The sequence below is a fragment of the Stegodyphus dumicola genome, chromosome 3 (assembly GCF_044657685.1).
Source record: "Stegodyphus dumicola isolate Sdum_Otavi_A_Nest chromosome 3, ASM4465768v1".
NCBI classification, from domain to species: Eukaryota; Metazoa; Arthropoda; class Arachnida; order Araneae; family Eresidae; genus Stegodyphus; species Stegodyphus dumicola.
The window spans coordinates 209,424,306-209,444,581 of record NC_140770.1 but is presented as its reverse complement, the minus strand read 5'-3'; the positions used below and the strand labels follow the sequence as shown (position 1 = coordinate 209,444,581).

Sequence of the window (20,276 nt, the reverse complement as noted above, 5' to 3'; positions counted from 1 at the left end):
AAACTATTTTCGTTTCCTTCCCTAAAAAAAAACGTTCAGAAATGAGAACTTCTAAATACTGATATTATTAAGACGGGAATTAATACAGTTAATTAATTAATACAGTTAGCACTTTTTGTCACGTATTTTGTAGGAAATGGCCATGCAAATGTGACTGTAACTGAGTTAGGTAATACTAAAGCGCCATCTAGATAAGCGCGCGGACGAGACGTTAGCGACGATGAATGTAAACGTGTGAAAATGTGACGATTATTCTTTTTGATTTTCTTTTCATTTTAATTTATGTAAATAAATTAGTAATAACTCGATGCATTTTAGTGGTGCTAATTAGCGATGTTTTCGCTACATATACACAGTTACGAAACAGTTCCTACACAATTACGAAATTCAGAATGTTAAAGAGATTAATAACGATACCCCCCGATGGACCAAAACCTTTAAAATTAGCATAACAGGAAATCTTGACGTACAGTGGACAAATACTTCAAAGATATTGTATTTCATAAAGATAAAGAAAGAACCACTCCATCTTCTTTAAAAATAATCTCTACATGCACGGATATATTTTTATCTCTTTAACAAACGTCTGATCTGTGACGCAAAATACAACAAATCTAAGAAAAGCACCACAGAAAATAATGAAAGTTTGTAGAAAGACCAATGTACAACGAACGTGTTCAGAAAAAAACAGGCTACAAGTTTTGATCTTAGATAATACGTTTCGAATGATAGGACTTTTCAATGTAAGATCAAGAATTTATAAAACCAATTCCAGCTCAAGGAACAGAAGAGTTTCGTAAGTATAAAAATCAATTATTTTATATGGCCGTTGTGCAGAAATAAGTTTATTTACTTAATCCATCATTACGTTTTATTCAAGTAAAGAAATGTTTCACGCCTATACAAGCAGAATTCGTTGAGATAATCACAGAACGAATTTACTGATCTAGATCAGAGTTTTTTAAACTCTGAGTCGTGACCCCAATTGGGATCGAGGAACCTGCAGTAGGGGGTCGCCAAAACTTTTAGCAACTTTGTAACTTATTATAATAATTTTATAATTACAAAATATTTTTACATAATGTATGCGAAAATAGATAAAGATAAGACCATACATGCGTTTCGAGGCACTTTTTTATAATAGAAACGTTCATTTTACTTTAAAAATTAAAGTCAATGACCTAAAACTGCAATAATATATTACAGTACGAGTGAAGAAACGGGTAGTTTTACTCATGCGTGTGTCGGATTTGCGCAATGCTTATGGGGTGCCACAAAATTTTCGTAATTATTAGGCGGTCCCCACACCAGAAGTTTAAGAAACCCTGATCTAGATCACTTCCCGTGTCATGTTACCAAGTAAATTTCCATAATTTTCTGTCAGATTTAGAATGAAACTTCAACTTAAAATCATTAATTTTAGAAAATGCGTCAATGGTCGTGACTAATTTTTCAATTGTTTTCGTGAAACTATTCATTATAAATATCGCCAAAAATTTTGCACGTAAATGTATGAAATGTTCAATATGTAATTTAAGAAAGTACTGTGAACATTTTTTAATTTAATTTTTTTCTCCACAAGACAACCTAAAATATTAAGTACTACATTTACAAAACCCTCCTACTCCAGTGTTGGAAGTAGTTTGTTATAATTCTCTGCTATTTTTGAGAAAGAAAGGGGTTAAGCAGGTGGTCTACGCACAATATTTAAGAAAATAAAGCGGTAGCCGTTTTCCGAATACCCTAAATAAATTTATCTGCTTATTTTAATTATTGTTCCATTAATAACCGAGCATTTAACTGTTCAGTATAAATATTTAAACAAAACACACTATTGGCTATTTATTAAAAAAATCATTATTTTTTTAGAAATTATACTAGCTGGACCCAATAAAATAACTTTAACTCATTATGTACATACTATATATATATACAATAATTGTATACATATATATGTGTGTGTGTGTGTGTGTAAAATATAAAATAAAATAATGAAAGCAATATTAACTTTAATTTTGAAATAGTCCCTTTGTTCTTCACTTTAATTTGGATATTTCTCCTTTCCAACCTTCACATAACGATGACGACGTAGCTAATCCGGAAGTTAAAATTTCCAAACCCGAAATCTTTTTCCTAAACTAAAGCTCCATAATGGATAACTTTCCCGCTTGCCTGCATCAAAATAAAAGGCTGCCGCTCACCTTTCTATCGTCAATTCTCTGAAAATGTGCTAAGCTTTAGGAATTGTGGGGTGCATATTGCGCTCATGATGATGTGTGAAACAGAATATCTATCTCAAGAATTAGTTGTCTAATAATAAAATTATGTGATGTATCTATGGCCACTTCTGTCTGCAAGCGTCATCGTTATATCTACACAATAAACCACTTCCAATTCCATTACAGCTAACTCTCTGCCAAATCTGTTACATATATATAAATATTATATAGCTGTTTCCGGACGACTGGCCGCTTAAGCAACTAGTGAATTAAATAAACAGTGGAAATGCTACATTCGTTTATTGTATTTGCATCATAAAGATATCGACACAAAAATGCTAATATTAACTTCTGAATACATATTGATGGCTAAATGAGTTTATCGGCCATATTTATTTATGTATATCAAGATGACATTTTAACTGTATAAAAGTATTATTTATTATGCCAAAAAGTTGGCGATGCGAACCGCTTCACAACTACAATAATAAACATAATGTAAATAATCTCATTCTCTTTCTCATGTGATTTGCAATATCCTCCATGAATATTCGGCATATATGAATAATATGAATATCTTAAACAATGTACACATAATTAATATAGGATTTATTAAACTTACCCACTCCGAAATGCAACATATTTAGGAAGTACTGCATAATGAGACTATATCCAGAAGGAGCAAGGTTTTGCCCATATGCCACTGTTGATATCCACATAACACATAACGTGAAGCTTCCCATGAGTGCAAATGGTAACGTCCACCATGGAGATGAGACAAATGTTATTCCGGCATATCTTGTAAAATAGAAGAGAAATGCGAAAACTAATAGGTTGGCTTTTCCGATATTCCTCACCATGTTCTTTGATATGAGAAGAAATGGAATGCTAAATCCGAACATCAATGTATTACCAAGCCCTATTAATAATGGAGAGCATCCAATATCCATCGTTAACCAAGGTAAGTATGTGTAAAGCACACTCCATTGCATGCCGAGGATAAGGACAATTCCTAAAAATATAACCAACTCTCCGGAACATAATTTTACTTCTTTTGATGGCGTCAGAACTTGCTGAAACGGTGCAGATTTCTGCCTGTGAAGAGGAAAGACGATGATGAGGGCACAGGATATTATAGAAAACGCTGCAGCCAGAAATGAAGAAGGTGAGAAATCTGCACGTCCATCTGTATCTGTATAAGTGTCCAAAAGAGCCCCACTTAAAGGAGACAATGCTGCTATACCTAAAGCAGCCCAAACGTGTATCCGCCCGTAAGCACCTTCATAGTCGATGGTACTCCAGATGGTAACAGCATCTAACAGACAGACAGCAGTGAGAAAGCACAAATCTCCAATGCTTCGAAGTACTAAGTAGCTCCAAAACGTAACAGTTGGATTTCCAAATGCTTCTTCACACTGTCGAGGTAACAGTGCAGCACCTGCAGACATTAAAGATACACGGCAGTGAATCGTACAATCTTCACGAGTGGGTCTACACGTAATACTTCTGTATTGTTTATGTCCAAAAGTTATGGTGCCACCTGGAAGGAAATTGCACATAGCCACGTGAGCTCGAGGCACATCTTCCTCATATAATTCCGTTGAATTAACCACGGATGCATTCACAGTGGCAGGGACTTCATCAAACGGCCACGACTGAGGACGGCTTTCAAACTCTGTTAATGAATTATTACGACTCTCGGCATCATACACAACACATATACTACCCGCGTCTCCATGAAAACATATATGAAGTGGATAAGTAGATGTAAAATGCCCAGTTTTGGGACATTGATAATGGCAGTCGGAGAGCTTTATTTTAGTTAGATTCTCGCTAACTTCCAATGCTTCACCACAAGTCGCCCAGTTGACACACCGCTCTACTCTCAAGCCAGATTCGCAGTCAAAATCGATTAATGGACGATAATGTAACTTTTCATACCGAGGCACAAACGATAGAGCCACAAAAGCAAGGGCGCCTATCAAAATGAAGAATGTGGTAGTGGATTTGTATCTATTCCGGCGTTCGGCGAATGTTCCACCAAGGACAGGCCCTAGAAGACTGAAGAATGCAGAAACGGCATTAATAAAGGAAATTTCAGTCAAAGAGAATCCCAGATGTCTCATATGAGACGTCAGAAATGGTGACAAACAGCCAATACCTGAAAAGAAGATAAAAAGGAAAGTATGTAATAAAATGAAATAAACGCCAGACACACACATACACACATATATAAAACAAGTGTCTAAAAGGTCCTGACACCAATAAAAGTTCAAATTAACACTATTCTTAAATTTAACTTAATTCTTAAATGAGACTATATCCAGAAGGAGCAAGGTTTTGCCCATATGCCACTGTTGATATCCACATAACACATAACGTGAAGCTTCCCATGAGTGCAAATGGTAACGTCCACCATGGAGATGAGACAAATGTTATTCCGGCATATCTTGTAAAATAGAAGAGAAATGCGAAAACTAATAGGTTGGCTTTTCCGATTTCCGAAAAATAATACAGGGTTAATCGACCTTGTAATTCTAAATCGACTGAAGCTTAAATTGCGAAGATAGCTGAATTAGAAATTGAGATATCTGCAAAAACTAGTAGTTTAACCTACCTATCCCTTCCCTTCGGTAGATATCCATTGTGCGTTTTGTCATAATCAGACACACCAAACTACAAACAAAAATTCTCCAGAATATCGTGGAGACGCACACAGTATTAACATATACACAAGATATTAAGCAATGCTAAACTTAAAAAATAGGAAAACTTAAATTAAAATTCGCCGTATCTCTCTGCGAAGGAAAGTTGTAAGAAACCGTAGTGTTTTTGAGCAGATTAAAAGCATGATGTATGAAGAAAAAAAGTATGATGTACGACATGACATTACGGAACCTCCTTACAAATTCTCAGCAATGATGTAATAAATAAATTTCGGTGAAACGTGCATTTGAAATAGAAGTTTGCTAAAATATATTATAAACACTAATATGCCTTTGTAAGCCCCTTCCGATTCAAAGGCATAACAAACATAAAAAAGTTATCCCTAAAAAAATAATAAATAAATAAATAAAATAATAAAAAAAACTGAAAAGGTTTCGGGTTTTAACTGTCGCCCAAAAGAGTTTATTAAGGTTTTTTATGCTGTAGTTAAGCTCCAGTCTTCCAGTCTGCTGTTACACTGACGCCTACTAACACATTATTTATTTATTTGTCTTTTAAGCTTTATTATTAAGCATCCTTTTCCCCGCACTTACGCCATATACAATTCAACAGCAAAATGACAAAAATTTTAAGAGCGGTATAGCAATATACGTTTAGAATTTCTGATACAGCGTTAATTGTTGGCTTGCATGTTTTTCCAGTCTTTTCTCAGTTTATCATATCAATGTTTAGTTCTCTTACTAAGAACGCTTTACAGATTTATTTATTTATTTATTGTCTTTGATTATTAACATTTTGTGTGTTTACTTTATTTATTACCACGTTCTTGGCATTTACGCTACATAAAATTTGATCTAACAGAAAAATTACACAATATTAAGAAAAAAACATATCTTTAGAATTTCCAATAGAGAGTCTCGCGCGTTAGAGATAAAAATGTTTTATTCCGTGTTGCCAGTGCTCGCTCTCAATTTGTCGAGTTCGTTAAAGTTTCACAAAATATTAAAATAATAAAACAAATTCGATTATAAACAGATAATAAAACAAATTCGAAATTCAAAATTCAGGCTTCCAGGTTCAAATGTTTGGGTGGAAGACTGCTTTATTCAAAATTTGACGGATCTGTTGTTTTTTCAAAATGCGAGAAACATCCATACATTTATGCAGATTCTTCATTATTTCGTTTTCTTTAAATATAATACAGGGAGATAATATTTGGTACCAACAATTTGAAAAGTGACACAACGCACCTAAGTGTTTAATGCAAAATGCTGTTAGGAGACTAATTTCCCATTCGCGACAAACGTCCCTTTTGGGCTATAAAAATGACCTACCTAAGTCGACAGCTTTTTTTGACAAAGAAATTTATTCTCCTTACATTTATCATTAGGCTGCCATTAATTAAGCTAAATCAAAATTCACAAAGAAATTTATGGTGTGTGTGTGTGAGAGAGTATGGCAAAGCCTCGAGGGCTATCTGCCTAAGAGGAGGGATGCCTTCGTGGAGGACTTTCTAAGGGAAACTAGCTCGTATACACGTTACACATGGGGAAAACCACGAAAACGCCCATGCAGCCAACCCGTTCGCTGGATTCGAATCTCGGACCGAACTATCAGTGGTCAGCGACTTTACCGCTCGGCCGCTGGTGGGCCCCAAAGAAATCTATGAAAATGGAAAATCATGAAAAGTAGCACTTGTCAACAGCATTTTAAACTTCCGATATTCTCTTTTTCGCAAAGATTGATCACTCATCAAAGTTCTAAATGGATGTAAATAGCAGTGATTTGATTCTAATTTATTGGCTTCGAGAGATTCTATTGTGTCATACGATCTGAAACTTTGATGGTAAATATTGTAAACAACTGTATTCGCAATGAGAATAAAAATTTTGTCATTTTATTTTAGGCAAAGTAGGATACCAAGTGTTGAAAATAAATTAATAGAAAGTTGTTTAACGATCACCAGTTACGTGTAACTCTTCAAATAATACATTAAATTTTATCAATTTTAATGCAGTAATTTATTTATCAATGTAATATATATTTTTTATTTTATCAATTTTTTAATTTTATCAAGTAATTGAAAAACCTAAAAGTATTTTAGCTCAAATAAATATGCAATATTTATGCAATTTAAAAGGTAATTTACAGATGTCATATGAGATGTAGTTATCACTAATTCGGAGAATTTCACTGCTAGTATTTAATTATTTCCTTTCTTTTACTACCCCCCCCCCGCCACACACACAGCAAAAAATACTGCGAAGGTTTTAAACTTAATATTTGGTACCCCTTCCCCCCAAAAGTAGTTTTATTAGGATTTGGCTAAAATTACTTTACTTTAGTGGCTAAAAGTAAAGTAGCCCCAAAAAGTAGGCTACTTTACTTTTAGCCGCTTATACAAATAATTTTAATTGCATTATTTTGAAAAAGTAATTTTAATTGCTGTTACATCTTCGCCATAGGTTTATATACTGATTACTAATGCTACTGACAAGAGATTCTTTTGATAATACTGCAATAACGTTTCTGCTGCTAACTTAATTAGTGCTGCCATCTGCGGAGTAAAATATGAAATACAATCTAGTAAATCTTTTATCTTTGGTGGATAAACGCTAGTATACGCAGCTCTTTTTTATTTCGCCTTTTAGCTCTCCGCTCAAAGTTCATCTGTTGATGTCGTAACTTCACACAGTACATTTTTGTTCACTTGCGGCAAGAGAAAATTATGCTGAAGCTTTTCTTCTGCACAGAATAAAGGACTCTTTTCTCAAAGCGGATTTAAAATGGTTCCAAAACAGATTTTTTTTTTCATGACGTCTGTACGCGCATATGTATGTATGTATCTCACATATCTCAAAATCGATTAGCCGTAAAACGTTGAAATTTTTTATATGGAAATGCTATAACACATAGTTGTGCATCTCCCTTTTTTATTGCAATTGCAATACCACACATATATATATTCCATACCCGGCTTAAATTATCTTACCCGACCTTTATTTTCGCAAAAATGACGAAAATCTTCACAGTTTGACAGTACCAAATTTTAAAAAATTAATTTTATATAAATAACGAAATCTAACTTTTAATAACGTCTATCGGTTCCTATGCTTATATTTGTGAAAGTTTCATAATCGTAATGAAAAAGTAAAATTACAAGAAGTTTGACTCTCGTACGACAAAAATTGACTGCTACATTTACACTCATGTCCATAAATTAAGGATAATGCAAAATCAGGCAAAGGAAGGGTTAGAAGCAAAACAAATTTGACTTATTTGTAAAGCTTATTTATTAAACAAAAAGAGCAAAAAAAGATGCTATATGTTTGATATTATTAAAAAAATTAGCAATTTTTTCTCCCTGGAGCAAATTACAAAAACAAAAAAAAAAAAAAACAAAAAAAAACCTATTTACAAAAAAACAATATTGCATGGTTGGTATGATTGTTAATACATTATATGTCTCCCAGACGATACAATACAGTCCGTACAACGCTATCGATCTGATCTTGGGGGATATTACACCACATCAAAAGCAATGCTCTCCGAAGTTCCAGTAGACATGTAGGAGGAGGTTGACGGGCTGCAACTCGTCCACCAAGCATGTCCCACACGTGCTCTACTGGATTCAAGTCCAGTGAGAATCTGGCCAGTCCATACGGGTGATATTCTCCGACTGAAGGCATTCGCTTACGATGTTTGCACGGTGAGGACGGGCGTTGTCATCCATAAACACAAATTGTGCGCCCATGGCGCCCCGAAACAAACGTAAATGTTATTCCTGAATGATGTCCCGATAGATTTGGCTTGTCATGGTTCCAATTTGAACATGCAGGTCAGTTCTGGAACACAGAAAAATTCCACCTCAAACGAGCACTCCTGTACCACCGTAACAGTGTCGTTCAATGATGTTTTCTTGGTGGTAACGGGTACCTGGAGCTCTTCATATGAAAGTCCGGCAAGAATCAGACTGCAAGCTAAACCTGGACTCGTCGGAAAACATCACACAAACCCACTGTTGCGGTGTCCACAATGCATGCTCTCTACTCCAGGCTAACCGCAGGTGACAGTGAGTTGCAGTAAGTGGAACGCATCTGGCAGGTCTACGAGCATATAGACCAATCTGCCCTAAGCGTCTGTACACGGTCTGCCTTGAAATTGTCGTACCAGTGGCTGAAGAAAGCTGACAAGACAGATCTGAGGATGTTTCTTTTGGCAGTAACTGCCAAATACCGGTACTCATTCGGCGTTGTAACTCTGGGGCGACCTGTGCTACAACTTCTACTCATATTACCATCATCTTGGAATCGTCGCCAAAGCCTGGAGATGACACTCTGGGCAATTCTAAGTGCGTCTGATACTTCCAGTTGGGTACGCCCACATTCCAGACGGCCGATAATTCTACCACGTAAAAAATCATTCACATGCGTTCTTTGTGTCATAACTATTCGGTTATTGCGCTGAAATGCGTATAAAGCGCCTGCGAACAATTTTACTTCTTTGCCTGTATTCCTTATATATCACTCTCTTACACTCTCATCATGGTGACGTACCATCGGTGTCATCTGGTTACTTCCTGAAATTTGCATATGATTCTTGAAGATGTGTGTAGTGATTTTACAGGTGATATATTTATTTTAGAGTTCGATATGCACGTGACTCCGAATTTTCCTTCATTTATGGACATGAGTGCAATACCCAAATTTGCAATTTTTGATGTCATTTTCAGCTTTCTTTGAAAAATCGATTATTCAAGTTAGAATAATTGGTGGAAATATGTTTAAATTAAATGTACCAAAAAATATGCATAATTTAATAGACCATAAAGGAAATCATGCGGTGTCCAGGTCAGATTTTTTTATGAAAATTTGTTTTAATTTGTATGGATATAAAAAGTAACTTTTCATTCTTAAAGAATTCAGTCACCGAAGTTATTCTACAAAATAAATAACTGGCCGCATGTAATTATCAGATATGCACGAAGAAATGTTTAGCGAAAATTTTCGACAAAAAGGCATGAAACTATACAAGCAAATATAAGAAATATCTTGCTGCTAAAAAAAGGGAGAACTTGTCAAATTATGTTAACATTTTCAGAAGTTTCACGGTATCAATTAGAATTTAAGACATTTTATGCAGCTAAAATACCAAAACATTTAAATCACGCATCTGAGAATTTCTGAACGACTCTTATTTCGGGAGAGTTTTGATTTCTCTTTAAATATATCTCTGCACTTTCGCGAAGAACATAACCACCTGTTCACAAAATTCGCAGAGAAGTTATGTCACATGTGTGAAACTTCCAATAATTATACTCAGCTGTTAAAGAATGTTAAAGCACTATCTATTTAAGAAATACATGAAGTAACGCCGTCCGGTACAACTTAATTCATAATGTAACTCGTAAATATCTTAATACAATTTAATTTGTATTCGTAAATTATCCTTAATTATTAAATATCCTTCCACCATTCCAGGCAATGTCACATTTTGAGTAAAAGACGGCTGTGCGAATGGTCCAACCAGTAGTTCGGTCCGAGGTTCGAATCCCGCGAACGGGCGTTTTCGCAGTTTTCCCCATGTGTAACGTGTATACGAGCCAGTTTCCCTTAGAAAGTTCTCCACGAAGGCATCCCTTCCTTTAGGCAGATAGCCCTCGAGGCTTTGCCATAATCACATACACACACACACACACACAGAGACGGCTGAGCGAAAGAGCTTGATAAGTTCCCGTTGTTCCCTCTTACAAAGATGGATCAATGTTTTCAGACTTTATCAAAAAGAAATTTAGAATCAACGTTTTCAGACAGTTCGAAATACCCAAATCGATAAGATGTGCATTTCACGAGAGATGCCTAAAGAGGCAGGAACATTCTTCACGCTTGTATCAAGAAGGCTATATTAAGTATATGCGTTCTTAACCTTCCGGTAACAAGATAACCTCAATCAAGTCTATGAATTCTTCACTGCCAAGAACAAGTCAAGGCGAGCACCTTATAGGTGACCGTTCGACTTTTGCACAGAAACCATCGCAATGTTGATGAAGATCGTCTTGGAACGGTTTCGAGGGTTTCCTAACCCTCTTCTCAAGGGGACCTTCGGTCTGGTGTAGCATTTTAAGAGCTTCTCCTCCCCCCCAATGCCACAAAGACACTAGACACTTACAAACATGTATGCCTTCTCCAGGATTCGCATCCGGGCCAACATTATGAAAGCCCCTTAAAAACATGCCGATAGGGCAAATGGGTTTGTTTTGGCGATTTTACTTCGAAAGTAACGAGGTAAGAATTCTTTACATTTCTAATAGAGCTTACCCTAAAAGCACTTTTGCGAACTTTCGTGAGCTTTCAGATCACAGGAGAATTGCACAAAAATAATTTATATAAACAAATAAGAGGGGAAAAAAAACTAAACATTATAGAAATTTTATCGAATATGATATTATTTTTTTCTGCTATTTTTATATATATATATATATATATATATATATATATTTTTCCTTATTAGAAGTTGACTTTTTATGAAAATATGATTTCTAAAAATTTTTTTCACATATTTCAAGAGACACAAATACTTTTTTTAATTAATGATGAGAGAAGAATGGATTTTAACAACAGAAAAAGTTAGAAATACTATACTTACTTAGAATGATCATCTGTTTTTTTATTTCTCACATAAAATTATTACATATCATTTTTCGTGAAGTTCTAATTTCATTCTTAGATATATGCGCTTTCCCCTTAAATTATCATAACTTATCCAAAGAAAATTTAACACACTTGATATGTATTTATGCATTTCTAACAGCAATAAAATGAATACTTACTCGCAAAGTAAAAGAAGAGTATGGCGGAGACATACATCAGTTGCCTATTTCGGTAAATAGTAGCCATTTTTCGACAGTTTTCCTGTAAGAGAAAAAGACACAAGTTATCTTCTAAATTTTTCTTCTAACAGAATTATAGTCAATAAAAACAATTTAAAATACTTAGATTAAAGATGGCTTTCACTGTGCAAAGCAAATATTTAGGAAAATAATAAGCGTTTGATATAATAGATGGCTGTCAATTTATTTCTCGTTCAAATGCCATAAATACAAAAAATTCAAAATACCAGAAATACAAAAAATTCAAAATGCATAGCCAAATCCATTTAAAGGACTATAAGGGAGACAAGTACGGAAACTTTTATCTTCATAATTTTTTATCGGTATATGGCAAAAAACTTACCGACAGTAAATACAGGGTTTGGTTCGAAATAAATGTGTCACAAGAGGGATGTTTTCGTGAAATATTTTTTTTAAACGGACAATGGATTATTTACACGTCTCATGTGCTGAACACTACGAAAAACTCCGCATGCAATACGGCCATTAACAACGGAGGTGAACTACTAAATGTTCTAAGGTTGAACGCTTTTACCGCTGGATCACTGGTAGGCAAAAATTCAGCTGTGTTAAAATTAAGACAACTATGCTCAGTAATAAATTTCACTGTCCAGTTTATTTACTGAATTAATTTCGTCAAAATCCTCAGTATATGTTTGAGTAAATTTTTTAATCTTTTGTATTTAATTTGTTAAATTATTAAATTAGAATTAAAAAAACGTATCGGTAACGTTACAGCCCGATATTGCGAATTTCGCAATGTGTCCGACTCAATAAAAATGCTGCCCTAAAGGCAATTTTTATAAAAATACATCAAGTGAGTTCCGAGGAAAGAAAACTTAACAAATGTGGAAGAAAGGAGCACATTTTCTTCTAGGTTTGAGAGATCAAACCAGAGTCCTAATGGGCTCGAATACGAGATTAAAGTCATTAAAATTATTAAAAAAAAATGTATACAAAAAAACACAAAGAAATTCAAACAGAGACAGAAAATAACTATACATACCATATATAAATACAGAAGTGCATGTGTAGAGTTTACGTTTGAAAATTTAAATCTCTTAGAAGATGTGCAGTAAAAGAACGCAAATCTTTGTCCTCTTGTAGAATTTCGCATTGAGTTGAATGTTTGTAAGTAGTAATGTAATAAATAAATGTAAAAATTTCTATTGATTTTGTTGAGAAACTTGTCAGTAGTTTCAATATTGAGATGATCGTGCAATTTTTGATTGTATCCGTAGAAGTGTGCGTTAATAATGATACGCAGATATTAATTTTGCAGTTATTGGAAAATGTATATGGATTGTAAAGGCAATACACTCTGATACTACATTATATAAAATAAACTGCATGCTGTTTTCATAGTAATTGTTCATTTTAATGATATCTTCCCTTGCCAAACAAAGACAGGTCGCTAAACTCGCTACCAAATTTATCAATGATTTTTCCTTCATTTGCGTAAATTTCCCGATGAGTGGATAGGAAAGTAAATTTATTTCACTGAAATTCAGATGATATAGTTTTTAAATGTGGGTTTAATCAGCTAAATCTGTAAAAACTTTCTACAATAGGAATAAAGCTGGGTAAAACAACTAATGTTTCTTCCACGTTTCCTCCAAAAAACGTCATTTTGGGGGAAAATAAATTTTGTTACGTATTAGAATGACATCAGTAACACTTGAGATACTCTTTTCACGAGTTTGCTTGCCTATCCGTAAAGAATATTCATTCGAATAATTTCTTTGAACTTCAAGACATACTCATAAAACGTGACTGCTGGTTTCCGTGAAGGAAAATCGTTCTTGCTGTAATAGCCTAGAAGAACGCAGCATAATGACATAATAATTGTTTCATTATCAGATTTAAAAAAAAATGATGTCCTCCTCTTCATTTAAAACCTGTGAATTGATCTAAATGTTTTATCTTTCCTAATCCTTAAGGCAGTCGAGATTTGCCCTACATACTTCTTGTGCTTAATTGGAAAAGTCGCGTTTTTGAAAAATGATATAGTAATAAGTAGTAAGCTCTAGTAACTCTCCATTATACCCGAAATTTCCATATAAATATGTAAAACTTTTGGTATTTAATATTTACTAAGTGAATGTTTTTTGCTCTATAAAGACAAAAAAAAAACAAAATTAAATTTTGTCGTTTCAAAATTGAATTACTATTAGTGCCCCTTTTTTTTTAATTCTCTACCTAATTTTGAAGGAATAGGAAAATACGTGAGTGTAGGATCAGTGTTTAAGGAAAAAAGCTTATAGTCATTTTCGAACATCCTTAGCCGTTCTTTACTACAAATTAGGTCTGGTTTGCAACAATAAAATGACTCCAATAATTTGCTACAATTAACAGTCTCTGGTCACATTTCACTAATTTTTTGAACATTCGAAAAAACTTCTTCGAATTATTTATAGCTTGGTGCTTGCTGATTTAGTGTCTTGGCAAAACCATCTGAGGGAGATAGTTGTTGCAAATCCAACACAAGCGACCCAGTGCAATAAATGCATAATTACGTCTTGAATAGTTAAGCCTTTTCTTTATCAAATGAGTGCATAATTCTCTTCATGGTACTAATTTAAGATAAAATAACACTACTGCAAAATGTATTCCATCATTTTTGAATGGTTCATTTAAAACATAAAATTTTATGTTCCTTATCTTGAATTCACGCGGAACTAATTTATAGATTATAAGGTCTAGCATAACTCATTAACTTAACGTCATTTCAGATGTCAAATTCATATGTACACAACGAATGGGTTGCGATTTTCTTTTAATCTTATAATTTATATATTTTTCAATGTATTGTTGAAACATTTCGAGAATTTAATGGCAAGCTTTTTGAGGTGTTAGATATAACTGTTCAGTTTTCAAATCTCAATTTTTCAATGCTAACTTTTGCATTTATATTTTATAAGATGTGTTCTTCGCTTAGATGCATTTAAATTTTCATTTATACGCATAATTTCGAGTTTTTATAGTTTTGTATACTTATATAGCATTTGAGGGCGGATCAAATATAAATATACTTTATATATAAAATTTACTTGCCTTTGCAAGCCTCGTGTTCTTCTTAGTAGATCGTATGGAATCATCGCCTCGTGTTAGCTCTCGAAGTGTAACCGGTAGTACATGCAGCTGGCAATCGGAAGATCCGTGGTTTGAATCCCGGCGAGGAAAAGATGTTTCCTGTTCGTAAGAATTCTAAATATTACTGCACGGGCGCCAGTTTGATATATGATTGGATATAATTCCTCATAATCTAAATTGTGTTAACTCAGTCTCTTTCTTCTTAACCCAGATGTACATGATATAAGAAAAAACACCGTCTCCACCCCCCTTAGTGCTGTTGCAGTGTAACTGGTCGTATGCCCGGTTGGCAGTTAAAAGATCCTTGGTTCGAATCCTGGCTAAAGCATAACTGATTTCTCAGGTTACTAGCACTAAAATGTTCCAAGAGTTCTTCAAAATAAATTGATATTTAAAACAATTTCTTTAATCTTATAATTTTTCGTATTTTTTAAAATTCTAACGGTAAAATTTTCGTACTTTTTAAAATTCTAACGGTAAAATGTTCTAGTTCTTTCATCTCAGATTTTTAGATTTCATTTATTTTTATTTATTTATTTATTTATTTTCGTTTTCTTAATAAATTTGGAGACATTGTTAGAATTTACAAACGCTATTCATTCTTTTGGGGTAGAGATGGTAGATTAATCTTTATATGATAAGCATAGTGTTTCAAAAAACTGAGCACAACATGCGGCTTCTTCTGTTAAGGATTTCGGATATAAAACTAAAAGATAACAGAGCTCATCCAGCCAACTCTCCACTCCTCCTCCTCAGATATTACGATTTGTATCATAAACAAAGAAGTATTAATCATTACTCTCAGATCTCTCCGTAAAAAGTTTCTCAGCCCCCTAAAATATTCAAATACTGTATTCAAGAACGTTTGCACCAAATACGAGCTTTTAAAACAGCTGTGTTTGATAACCACTCCATTGTACACTTTTCTTCTCTGAAGAAAATCAAAAAGACACGCGAGAACACGAGACAAGTTGATCGAACAAAGAGCGTCAATTTATTTTTATAAAAAGCCAACAGTCCTAGACTGAAAGAAATAAGCCTAAAATTTCGCGAAAGCACTTGAGAAACTTCCGAACAATGAACTTTCACCCTCTTAGCTAAATTTCGTGACTGCTGCACCAATCGCCGCGTTCGGCACAAAACTGCTATTATACTCCTCTAAAAGCAGCCTTGCACGAGAAGCAGTACCAACCATCGTAACCTTCCACTTAAAAATCTTTCTTCTTTTTTTAAAACACATTTTTTATTCTTAACTCAAGGCATATAAGAGTCAATTTTGACGTCATGTGAAACAATATTCACTTATATTTAATGGCGCTTTTCGTGTGCTTCGAATTCTTTCAATAAACTAGCACGCAGTTTTTAATTCTTTGCGTCGTTCCAGACTTTTAAGATGGGAACGAACAAAATGCTTTGGTATCGCGCAGTCATTTAAAAATCGTTTTACGGCGTGGAGAAGTTACTTGAATAGCAGAGTTTGAGATACGGTTTGAGTTATTACACTTTAGGAGAAAGCATTTAGGTTTGTGAATTTTGCTGTTTATTCAAAATGAAATGAGACACCTTATTTTGCTAATAGTGATAATGCTTGGCGTAAAGAATAATATGTGGCTTGGATGAGACCAAGCAGAGTAATATGTGGTTTGGACTACACCTTCCTAACCATTTTTTTCCTCACGTACCCAATAATAATACTTTGCAATTATAGCATACCCCTAACCCCTCTTCATAATTTATGACCTCCTCGCTCCTCCAGTATTTCCGCCATATAATTTACTACTGTATTATTTTAATTCTATAAAATTTACAGACTACAATGAATTAGACCAGAAAAATTTAATCAAACAAAAACATAATTTATTTCAAATTAAACCCAGTAATAATACACAGTGAAGTGATTATTTAAATCAAAACATAACACTATTGTAATTATTTTGTAATATATGCGTCGCATTGTAATTATTTTATATATTATCTTTTATAAAACGTAAATGAGAAATTAAAAGAATTGATAAATTTACTGATTATTAATAAGATCTAGACCTATACTAATAATCCTAGGCAATCTGGAAATAACATTGTATCGCAGTAAATATTACTAAACCTAAAATAAACTAAATTTAAAATATAACCTCGTTCACACCAAACTTAAAACTAAAACTCGATCTGCAAGAAAAATCTAATAGCCATTTTACTTGAACGCAAAATGAATGATAAAGATTATCTTACAAAAGTTGCTTTTAATGAATATTTTGTTGATTTTTAGATATAAAGATGAAATTTAGACATATAGTCTCAAATCCGAAGCGCATTCTTTTTATAACGTAACTGTTTTAAGTATACATGTAAATTAAAAATGTCCTTTTCGCAAATTCAGCGTTTGTAAATCTCGGAAACATATTTTATACCTTGTAAGTTACGCCTTCATGATCTCCATTTACTCAAATCCAAAAAGGAATCCTATGTTCTTTTTAAAGACGGCCTTCAAGGATCAACAAGTAGCAACTATTTTAAGAATTCTTTTCCCTTTTTTTCCCTTTGAAAAGCAAAATTATTTTCCCTTTTAATCAACGATAGATTTAAACTTTCTAAATATTTTGCTTTTCTACCTGCCTTAGTTATGACTCTTTAGTTGATGATAATGTTTCTGCGTACCTATGATTGCGCTAATATGTGAATAAGTACTACAGGCTGGGAGCCGCTGTATGAGACGTGGTTTGTATGAATTAGTTCTGTTTAAACGATTCCTCTTTCAATGTTTTTCAAAATTCTTCCTGTTCCCGCGAAATCGGAGAGTCTTTCACAGCTGCTCAGATGTCACGATGAGTTATTTAAAAAGAGCTAGGCAGGTTTTTTTTTTTTTTCTTTTCTTTTTTTTTTTTTTTTTTTTTTGTGTGTGTGTGTGTGCGTGTGTGTGAATAAGTTAAGTCTTCCACAGATTGAAGACGTGCCTTAGTTTAGGCTCCTTTCAAAATCTTTAGCTTCATTCTATTTACAATTTCTGCTACAATATTAGCTCTTATTTTCACATCTTATGTTAACCAAATATGGATGTTTTAGACATTATTGAAACTAAAAGGAAGCTCAGTAATAAAGGTTATCAGTATGGAATTCAGAATAAAAATAAGGAAAATGTAGTTTATTAGATTTGCATAAAGGAAAGAATTAAAAAGCTGCAAAAGCGCAATTAAGACCAAAGAAGTCGTCGTTTCAGAAGAAAGAACGTCGTTTTAAGAGCGAATATCTATTCTGAAAGATTTTATTACAACTCACCTTTATGCAGAATTTTGGAAGAATATTGTTTTCTACTTAGGAAACAATATTTTAGTTCACTGTCAAAATCATCGCAGAGTTTGAACACCTCTCTCTTTCCTTTTGAATACAGTATTAGCTTCATCCATGCAAGGATCTGAGATCTTAAGTATTTTTCGAATATTTCTTTTAAAAATTCTTTTCTTTTTTAATTTAAAATTTTTTTCCTTTCCTACATATCGAGAGAGGTCAAGGTCCACTCGGCCCCCTGCAATGTAGTCCCTTTGGGAAGGCGAGTAATGAAGGTTCATGATTTCGCGGAAACAGGAACGTTTTTGACAACCGCAGAAACTGGAATAGCGGAAAAAGGAAGACACCGGTTTGTGTAACCAAACAATAAAAAAGGGTAAAATAACGATAATACTTGATACAAAGAATAATATAATATGGGTTATATTAGGAATTTATTTGTTTATACATAATCAAACGGCTTGTATTAGACGTTTTATGATGTTTATATATAATCAGACAGCTTGTATTAGATGCTTTTTGTTGTTTGTACATAATCAAACCGTGTGCATTAGACATTTTGAAAAAAGTAAGAGAATAACAATACTTCGTATAACGAATAACATATGTCTGAATAGACTTTGTATAAGATTTATATGGACTTTTTATAAGGTTTATGTAGACTTTTTATATGGTTTATATGAACTTTTTATATGGTTATATGAACTTTTTATATGGTTATATACTTTTTATATCAATATGCATAATCCAACACAAGAAAATGGCAAGAGAACGATAATGTTAGATAATTTCAATAAACAATGTATACGGCTTTGAATACTTTCTGACGTCATACTCCATTTCGGGATTTCCAGATTCAGGCTTTCTGAATGTGGCAAGAAATATCATACCATTTTAGGCTCTTTTAATCCTTTTGCAGGTGTTCTAGATGAAGACAATAAAAATTGTACCATTTCAGGCTTTCTAATATTTTTTACCTTTCATTATAGTCAGTAATGAGATTTAGGTGCATAGAGAAAATTTATTTTACCTGGAAAGGAAGGCAGTAATGTTTATCGTTATTTTTTAGTTAGTTCTTAGCAGTTATTTTTTAGTTAAAGCTACTTTCCTGTCCATCCTATTTTCAGCTTACAATTTCCTACCAGAATGTGTTTCTAGAATCGCGTTTAATGCAAATGAATCGAGTTGAAGTTCCACTGACTTCGAAAGAGAGCCTCAGAGTTTCTGACTAGCGCGCGTGTGCCTTTGGTCTACGTCTCTCTACGCTCGGCCGTATTACAGACTCCTTGATAGCTTCGCTAGCTTATTCGATATTTAGGGACCAACTACTTCGGATTTTGATAGCTTCGGCTATATCTCTTTAGTTAAGCATTAGTTAAGTCTTATTTCTTAGTATTTTGAGTTCAAGCCCAAATGGAGGACCTAAGAAAGGGGCCATCTGTAAACCCTTATTAAGTTTAAAGGGGTGAAGAGTCACTATGACATTACTTTACACATACATCGTAATCATGTGACTTCTCAACCTCGCTTGCGGATTTTGCGTTGACACTGAATGAAAAGACTGAAATGGGAATCGTTTTTACGCACCCAATCAGAAGTGACTTAAATGGAAAATGATTTTTGAAAAAGCCTCAACTGTGAAAAATCCTGAAATGGGACAAGTTTTACAAGCAAGAAAATATCAAAAATACAATAGAAAAATTTGTATAGAATTCTCCCATTTATATTAGAGTGGAATAGACTTAGGCAAAATTTTAAATGTTCATCCAAAAGAATTGCTATCTCAATTAAAATCTCGCAACCATTAAAAACTTATCGAAGAAATTAATTATAAATAACATTATACAAAGATTGGAAAATATTTTTCATAAACGATTTTCTAAAGCTTCTTATTCTCATTTCGATTTTATAAACAAAGCTCTCAAAAAACACCATTCGGTCAGTTTGATTTTACTGCGAATAAAATCTTTGATCAAATTAACAGTATTCAGCGATGAAACTAATCTACCTCTGTATTCTCGAAATTACAATAAATACTCTTTTACCAAAGAAGGAAGAACAAGATACGCTTAAAATTTGGGCTGTTACTCCCAAGTTGATTGGACACATTAACTCTAAATACCTAT

The 20,276-nt window shown here is 33.5% G+C and overlaps 1 protein-coding gene across 2 annotated transcripts in view; it reads right to left on the bottom strand.

Moving 5' to 3' along the window:
- Positions 1-20,276, bottom strand: part of LOC118193044 (major facilitator superfamily domain-containing protein 6-like) — a 98,276-nt gene that overhangs the window by 15,709 nt on the left and 62,291 nt on the right. For both annotated transcript variants that reach the window (XM_085813817.1, XM_085813818.1), the window contains 2 exons: positions 11,716-11,797; positions 2,842-4,380 (listed from right to left, as the gene is read on the bottom strand). In XM_085813817.1, the coding sequence (XP_085669943.1) occupies positions 2,842-4,380; positions 11,716-11,782 (1,606 nt within the window). In that variant the 5' untranslated portion in view covers positions 11,783-11,797. The remainder of the gene's footprint in view (positions 1-2,841; positions 4,381-11,715; positions 11,798-20,276) is intronic.